An 8,581-nucleotide genomic window follows, 5' to 3' on the forward strand; every position below is an offset into this window, starting at 1 on the left:
AAGAAGATCATTTCCTTGACTGTCGATTCAAAACACCTAAAAATACTTTTACCCAACGAGATATATTTTTTCACTCCATTCCTAGATTAATAATATTAAAAATTAAAATCATTAGATAGCATCACCCAAAATTGATAAAAAAAAAAATACTTATATATTTTATTTTTATTATAATACTTTTTTATTGTATAGCTACCAACTGATTTCAAATTATTTCCCTTATTTTAAGGGGTCCAAATCTACCGGAGCGCTGTTCCTGTTTGTGAAATCGGTAAAATTATCGCTCCGTCTCGTGGAAAAAAATAATTTCACCGTCTGACCTAGATAGGCCGTGTAATAGAAAATCTAACACTTATTTTTATGAACAAATACACATGAAATTTGATAACTATGTAAATATTTTCAGAAAACTGTTGAGCGCTCGTTTGTAAACTTTTCCATCTCGAGCGCTACCTACTTATTTTGGATTGATTAGTAGCTTACTCTAAATGATGAAAGAGATAGAGCGGATAGAGCCGACCTGTGGAGAGGCCTTATCATTAGGACCCAGGCGAATCATTTTGGTTATGATCCTTAATAACCCGTTCACACGTGCATGGATTTACTGCTGACAGTATGTATTATCGCGACCATAACAATAAAATGCACGTGTAAACACGTATTATCATGCAAGTCCCTTACATAATAACTTAAATGTACCTACTCAAAATAACACTTCGGAATTGCAATCACAGAATTAGAAATACTAAAATATTATGTTTGAACCTAGCTTACCCAAAAATAACCAGAATGGACTTGGTTCACTATGCTTGTGAACCACTCACATAATAGTAGTAGTAAACCTCTTTAGTAATCAGTTTTTACTTGAACCTGAAAAATAATAAAAAGACCAACCATAAAATGAATATAATGTACCTACCTATATCACATCAATAACGAAAGTCTATATAATATGTATGTATCATTGAATACGGACATACTTAGTCGAAAGAAAAGAAGAAAAAAGAATACCTAAAATCTTGTGAAAAATAAATTTATTGGATGGTGTACGTCAGTGATGGATAAACTGTAGCCCTAAATAAAGAGTACTTCATCACCAATAGCATCGTGAATTTTCTACAAACACGTATCTCAATTTTTGTCAGTTTTGAGTTGTTTGATGCAATGAATTCAGAATTTGAATACGCACATATTCCACTAACACGTATCTCAAAACATACTTTATAACATAATAGATTTAAGCAATGACAAAAAACTCGTATTACAATAAAAGACTTTTATAAATATTATAAACTCATATCTTGCATTATGTGTTGGTAAGTATACAGAATACTGAACTCCGACAGTTGATTATACTGAAGCACTTTCTCGTAAGTCAAGATACGTGTTTACTGCAGTAATATCGTGGAATATTTCACAGTAAAGTTGCAACGCATTCACGTATCTCCGACAATATGACTGATCGGTCCAAAGTATAATGGGGTAGATTGAACAAACACCATTTTTTTCATGAAAATATGTGTAACTATTCTAAATGGATATGCCATAGAAGAAAATTTATTTCTGAATTAAAAACTGAGAGAATAAAATTGTTATTTGCCTCTCTTGAAAAGTTGTGTTTTTTTAAGATAAGTGTTTGTAGAAAATTAACGACGATATGTAACTATTAAATTTAAAATAATAAAATGTATGTCTCGTCTAGTATAATATATCACTATTTTTCAACATTGTTAGCCACTGCCGCCCGTGACAAATTGTGTCGCTGAGTTTCCAAACCCGCTATAACACTTTTTTGAAATAATTAAGATATATATATATCGTTGGATTCGTTATTAAAATCTATACATGAAAATTTTATCGCCTCTTTCAAAATCCGCTACGATTAACTGTCATTTATGAAACAAAATCAATGTGTCTATCAAATCCCGCTATAACACTACTGAAACAATCAAAAACCTTTTTAGTTCAAAAGGTTTTTGTTGATTTTATCAACATAATGAAAAAGTATTATAGCGGGTTTTGAAACTCTGCGACACAATTGGTCCTTCTTTCAAATACATTGTGCACCCACTGGTTTAAGTACTTTATTTTGTTTTATCATATTATGTAGGTACTTTTTTTTACTCAAAAAATCCATTAAAGTGTTCATGGAGACATTCCTACATATGAAAATCGTACATTGCCCACATTCAGTTTGGGCAAACGCAATATAAAATCTCATTGGCTGATAATCACTTCATACTAATAAGTCAATACCTTATTGACTGCATATTATTTAATACCACTATGCCGACCAATAAATGGCTCTCATTCGTTTCGAACTAAGAGAAATTGTATACGCATAAAATCTATATGAATTTAGCTAAAGGCATATTATCCTATATCAGAGATGGCAAACCTTTTTACGTACGCGTGCCGAAATTTCCCAAATATTATTTTTTGACTGTCTGACGTGCCAAGCAGTTTTTCGAGTAGATCAAGCAGGAAAAAAAATGAAAAAATAGTTATAAGAATTCTATTAAAAAAGTTCAAAATTATAAGCAATTGAGTTCTTTAGTATTATTACTACTATTCCTACATAGTTTGGTTCTTTACAAACAAATTGACGCTAAAATTTCTCAGATCAGAAGAGGCATCATCTCGCTACAGTGGTCTCAAGCATTATAAAATGATTGTAAATCAATTAAAATCAGAGGTTCGCGACAGGGCTTACCCCGGCGCCTGATGAGGTCAGTGCTATAATATTATTATGTTGGACGCATAAAATATAAAGACCCACCTATGCAATTTAAATTAATTATAATGATTATGGTTCAATAGTATGCCTGTTATTTTTTATACAATGCTATCTGTATGCATGAATTTCGTCGTTTCCGATTGCGCATCATAATAAATATTATTGGTAAAACTATTATTAAAAACCAAAGAAAATACGCATTTTAATATTTTATAATATATATTTAGGGATTTACAAAACTTTTTGTAAAAAAAATATATTTTAAATTATATACCTATCTATTTTTTTTCTCTTCAACACAAAAGATTCGCGTGCCATACAAAATCATCTCGCGTGCCATATATAGGTTCGCCATCCCTGTCCTATATGGTTTAACCATATCAAGGCTGCTCTAAATAAATTGTTAAATAATTAGTTGACTATCATTTATATGTACTAAAAACAAGATTTTTTATTGGCAATTTGATTGGAAAAACCAATAACGGTAATATTTCGGCTCATAAAGTCGTGGGTCTGGCAAATTCAAATTGTTTTGTTCAGCGTGTCATTGGACCCAGAAAACGAACCTAATAAGTTGAGCAAGTGGCTAACATTCATTTCTTATTAAAAAAAATCTGTTATGAAACATCTTCACAAAGTGGCCAAGACCCATATTATATGATTTTAGAACCAATTGAAACAAAATTCAAGCCAGAAATGTAAAATCACAGTTCGTTATCAAAACCTGTTTTATAAAATAATATCTTCATTTAAATTTTAGCATTTTTTGAATGGGGAGGATAGATTGTGAGATAACAATATGTTGTCACTTGTCATCATACAGTAGAACCTCGGTCTGGACCTCAATTATATGGAATTCTTTTTGATGATCAGTTTCGTATGATTATAAGAAAATAGTAAATACAATTTTTGAAAATCACCATAAAAAAACCATTCTAGAAGAAAAATAATTAATAGATCTTTAATATTTTATCGATTATCTAGATTTATCGTTATACATACTATATTCATCCCCAATTAATCCAGGTTATCAAACTTCTACTGTACGTCATAATACTGAACACAAAACACAAGAACACAATTTCTTCATTTCTTCAGTTTCCCAAATGGTATTCTGCAGAACTTGAATTATTGGGTTTTCCGCACTCGGCATCATATTATGAAGCGCTGATTGCGACCACCTTTCGTGGTTGCCAAGTAACATGCGACCCCTCGTTATATCGGATTTTTTTTATTATAATCAACTAAAAGAAATATAAAATAAAATTCTACACGTCATGAATAATTATCATTTAAGTGTATGAATCATCATAATATTGCAGCAAATGGCATCACATGACATATTCACATTCATATTAAATATACATAATTTGAAAACATCTCGACAAAATACGACACTCGACGGGCTGCTGGATTCGCATCAGTATGCTTTTCCAATAAAGCTATGGGTATCTTAATATTAATCATGACAATTTTAACTAGCAGTTCTTACATTAAATGCTTATCGAATTGCGTTATAATGTTGGCTTTTGGTTTTAGTATATTAAATTAAGGTAGATAAATTAATTCCTTAATTACCGACGTCGCAGATTACTCCATTATTTTGTTTTTATAACGTACTTAGATTTGCTAATTATTTAATAAACTATTTTTTTTATTCAACGAATAAGACACAAGATTTTCTAGTGTGTATATGCATGAGATGTTTTCAAATTATGTATATTCAATATATAGAATGTTACATTCTCAAATCTTGTCTTATTCATTAGATAAAAAAAATAGTTCATTGAGTTAATATATTAAGGTGACGCATCAGTGAAACGCCAAATAATTTCCAACTGTAGGCGCGACGAAATTTTGGACTCGCTGCCATTCACTGAGAGAATCTCGAGTCGGAAGCACGTCACTTTGCTGCGTGATGGCGACGGGTCAATTAATTCTAAAATCGTGTAAAGATGACTAAAAACGTTACCCATTTACTTTAAAAAGTAAACATGTCAATGAATATATTATTATTGTTACTAATAGAACAATAAACAGAACATAAAATGAACGTATGTTGGATTTATATGAAAAATAGTATTTCGTTTGACAGGTGTCATTTGCACCCGCGACCCGCAGTCCGCGCATCGCCTAGCAACGATCTTTTTAGACCGTGCCTCAACTAATGCATGGCCTTAAGTAAAGTAAAAGAACACCACAGACAACCTTTTTTTTACTATTACATAGAGCAAATTTGTGATGTCTCACATAGCTAGTCGGTCCGCCACACCTGACTCCCAGGCTAAGGCCCCGTTAGCAACCTGTTATGTGGGCCATGAATAAATGTATTCTAATAATACTAATACATAATATCAACATCCATTCATACTTCGGGATCTCAATGCTTGCTTGATTTGTATTTCAAAAATGTTTAGGGCTTAATCATTTTACATAATAATTTAATAATTACGAGTTATAATTAAAAATAATATTTCCAGTTTCTAACATAATATGCTAGCTTAAATAACCTACGGTAATAATATACTACCTAACAATATTATTCACATTAAGCTTTCATATTTTTCTAGAAGTTCATTTATCTCCGAACACAGCAACTTATTTTCATTCTGACATTTTTCAATCTGTTCTGAAGTTTCTTCAAAAAATTTCCATTTCTCTGTAAGTTGCTCTTTCAACTTTGCCAAGTTTTCTTCTTTCTCGAGGGCAACTTTTGTCAAATAATCCCGATGGGCCAATAAGGTTTGCTTGTGAACAAAATTACGCAAGTGTCCAATGTCACCCGTCTTCGGTCTCCTATAAATAAAAAAATAATAAATAATTTTCACGAAAACATCATGTGTAGAAAACGTTCGATCATTGGTGTATACAAAACGATATTGAGTATATGAAAAAGCTTCACGAGTAAAGACAGACTTCTATATCAAGTCTTTTACGTCACAGTGCTGCATGCGCCAGTAGCGAAGAGGGGAGGTAGGTTGTTAAGATATGATTTAAATAGTGCACACTAAACTTTGTCGTCATTATTATTTGTTTTCATTGAACTAATCATACAAATTGCACATGGTATTGATTAGTTTTTAAATATCAATAACCTTGTTGACTTGTCATAGTATGTTCAATGTCTCTCTATCTGTGGCAGTATTGAGAGGAATTAAGAGCTTTCTTTTCTATTTCTCCTCCTCACAATACTTTTCAATATTCTAAATAATTTGCTGCTTCCGTAAAGGTTTAGGCATATTAATGTTAATAAAACTCCATGCGATATTGAACGCACACTGAATTATGAGCGCGGAGAATGTAGCAGTAGCGAAGTGTGGAGGTAGGCTGTTAAGATCTGGCATAAATAGTGCACATTAAGTACATTTGTTAGTCATACGTATTAGTTTTTATTGAACTAAGACTACAATTTACAGATGGTGTTGGTTAGTTTTTAAAAATCCATTAAACCCTGCCTAACCAAACCATAATAGTTTTGGTTACTTTGGACAATATGACAAAATTGTGCACACTTTTTCATTCATACTTATTTGTTTTCGTTGGATTAAGAATACAATATTACACATATTGTTGGTTCATTTCTTTAAATTCATTAAGCCCTGCCTAAACCAAACTATAATAGATAATTAAATAATAATAAATAAATATTATTTTATCTATAAAATATCCAAAAAAATGTATGATTTAATTGCATAATAATTTTAGATATTTTATAGAAAGACGAGTATTTTTTTATTATTAGTATCTATTATGGCTTGGTTTTAACAGGGTTTAATTTAATTTTAAGAACTAACCAACAATTGTAAATTGTAGGTAGTCTTATTTCAAAGAAAACAAATACGTCTGACTGACAAAATTTAGTGTGCACTATTTATGGCTGATCTTAACAGCCAACCTTCACCCTTCACCACTGCAATGTAGTAGCGGGGAAAGTAAATACATGGGTAGGTTTTAGTTTCAAAAACGATCATGGTGACGTAGAACAATGTTTCTTAACCTTTTTACACCCGCGGACCACAAAAAATCAAAAAATGATTTGCGGACCATCAACACTGGAATAAAATAATAAATATTTATATTTACACTATTTTTGAAACAATTGTCGAAATATAATACAACCCCACTTCAAATGTTGGGTTTCTAGGTAACTATTTTTGAACTACAGAAAATTTTTGCGGCCCACCCAAAAATCTTCACGGACTACTAGTGGTCCGCGGACCACCGGTTAAGAAACTATGACGTAGAAGACTAATAAAAAAGTTACACCGTAGATGCACGTTCGATTCAGTGATTCAACCGACATAAATATTACAGGTTGGGTGATAAAACGCATTTGGTGTGAATGCAAGAAAACCTCATTGCGCTGTAATGTCATGACGAGTATATTTCCATAACTCTGGAGGGGATATTTTTAATTGCTTCCACACCTAATGTTGTTGAGTCAGAATTTATTCACGTTTTATCTGCTTTCAAAGGCTCGTACTTAACAGTCTTGATGTCGAAAAAATAGAAGTGATCATCGTTAGACACTGACAGGGTTGCAACCAAACGTTAAAAAATCATCTAATTTGCATTAGTCATAGGATCACACTAAATAAAAAAATGTCAATTTAACACAGAAAATGAGCATATGCGTAGGTACATAATATCCACTCAATGAGAAATATTGTGTTATAAGTATTTTTATTCTTATTCTTATAGCTCGCATATTGTACGGTCCATCAAATTGCGTCGCCTCGGATGGCTGGGTATGGATGAGTCACGAATAACAAAAAAAAAAACCAAAGAGTGTAGCCGGAGGGCAAATGAAGACCTAGAGATAGTGTTAAGTTGGATTTAAAGACCTCGCGTCTCCTGAATTGGAGAGAAGCGGCTTTGCACAGGCCTGAATGGAGGTAGATGCTGAAAGAGGCCGAGACTCAGATAGAGTTGCAGTGCCAGGATAAAGATACACTCGTTTATCTAATATTGAAAAAAACTTATATCGCAGCAACGCTATCCATTAATTTCATAAAACAAAAATATCATAGATCATGTTGTTACCAAGCGATAGATGTCTTGTTAGCATTTTCCTTGAGTTTAATAAGTGTTTCCAGCTTTTCCGTGAGACATTCTTCCTTCCACATATCATTCCAATTATCCGTGAGCCAGTCGGATATTTCTGTTTGTAATATTTTCCTAATTTTTACCCAGTTCACTTTATCCTGTTTTTTTCCGTAGTTTTTGAGTAATCTCTCATCACTGCAATGAACAAAATATTGATAAGATATTAATTCAGTTCCACATTATTAAAAAAAACAGGTATTTTATAATTACAAAAATTATGAATATTTAAAATTGAGCTGAGTACCTACCAGAGAATATCTGAAATTTCTGCAAATTTTTTCAGGACTATTAATCTAAAATATTCCGCATCATTCGCCTGCATGTCGTATTATTGTTTAATAGGTTTTCACTTCACCACGTACTGTGTATTTATGTGTGTTTATCAAATATGCAACAACAGAAATTCCAGTTTGCAATTTTCGTATTCAAACGTCAACCGTCATAGCTGTCAAAAAGTTATTTAAATGTGGCAAGCAGCAAGCAATTTTTGCAAGAAAAAATACTTTTCCAAACTAAACAAATTAAATTTAATTAATAATAAAATATATCAAAATCTTGATAATGTTACGTCAAAAATATTTAAAAATTAATATAATAATAAAACAATTACTACTTGAAAATATATCGCTGGTTTAAAGATAAAACTTATTATGTGACATATAGAATGATGTTTTCAGATGATGAGGTTTGAACATATTTTTTGCAATTAAAAATCTAATTTAAAATTAACATTTTTTC

The 8,581-nt window shown here is 31.6% G+C and overlaps 1 protein-coding gene across 1 annotated transcript; it reads right to left on the reverse strand.

Annotated features, from left to right (window-relative positions):
- Positions 1 to 5,116: 5,116 nt before the first annotated feature.
- LOC147070932 (uncharacterized) lies at positions 5,117 to 8,296 on the reverse strand. The gene is made up of 3 exons (XM_085949093.1): positions 8,092 to 8,296; positions 7,781 to 7,978; positions 5,117 to 5,533 (listed from the first exon to the last, which is right to left on the reverse strand). The coding sequence occupies exons 1-3, from the start codon at positions 8,163 to 8,165 to the stop codon at positions 5,281 to 5,283; spliced, it is 525 nt and encodes a 174-aa protein (XP_085805219.1). The 5' UTR covers positions 8,166 to 8,296; the 3' UTR covers positions 5,117 to 5,280.
- Between the last annotated feature and the right edge of the window lie 285 nt (positions 8,297 to 8,581).

The sequence above is a fragment of the Rhyacophila brunnea genome, unplaced genomic scaffold (assembly GCF_057557595.1).
Source record: "Rhyacophila brunnea isolate RB1 unplaced genomic scaffold, BYU_Rbru_1.0 scaffold_21, whole genome shotgun sequence".
In the NCBI taxonomy this organism is placed as follows: domain Eukaryota; kingdom Metazoa; phylum Arthropoda; class Insecta; order Trichoptera; family Rhyacophilidae; genus Rhyacophila; species Rhyacophila brunnea.

Coding starts and splice junctions, on each gene's coding strand:
- LOC147070932 (XM_085949093.1), bottom strand. CDS start 8,165: ATGCAGGCGAATGATGCGGAATATTTTAGATTAATAGTCCTGAAAAAA. Junction 7,979..8,091: donor GAAATTTCAGATATTCTCTG/GTAGGTACTCAG, acceptor TGTTCATTGCAG/TGATGAGAGATTACTCAAAA. Junction 5,534..7,780: donor AACAAGACATCTATCGCTTG/GTAACAACATGA, acceptor TTTTATTTATAG/GAGACCGAAGACGGGTGACA.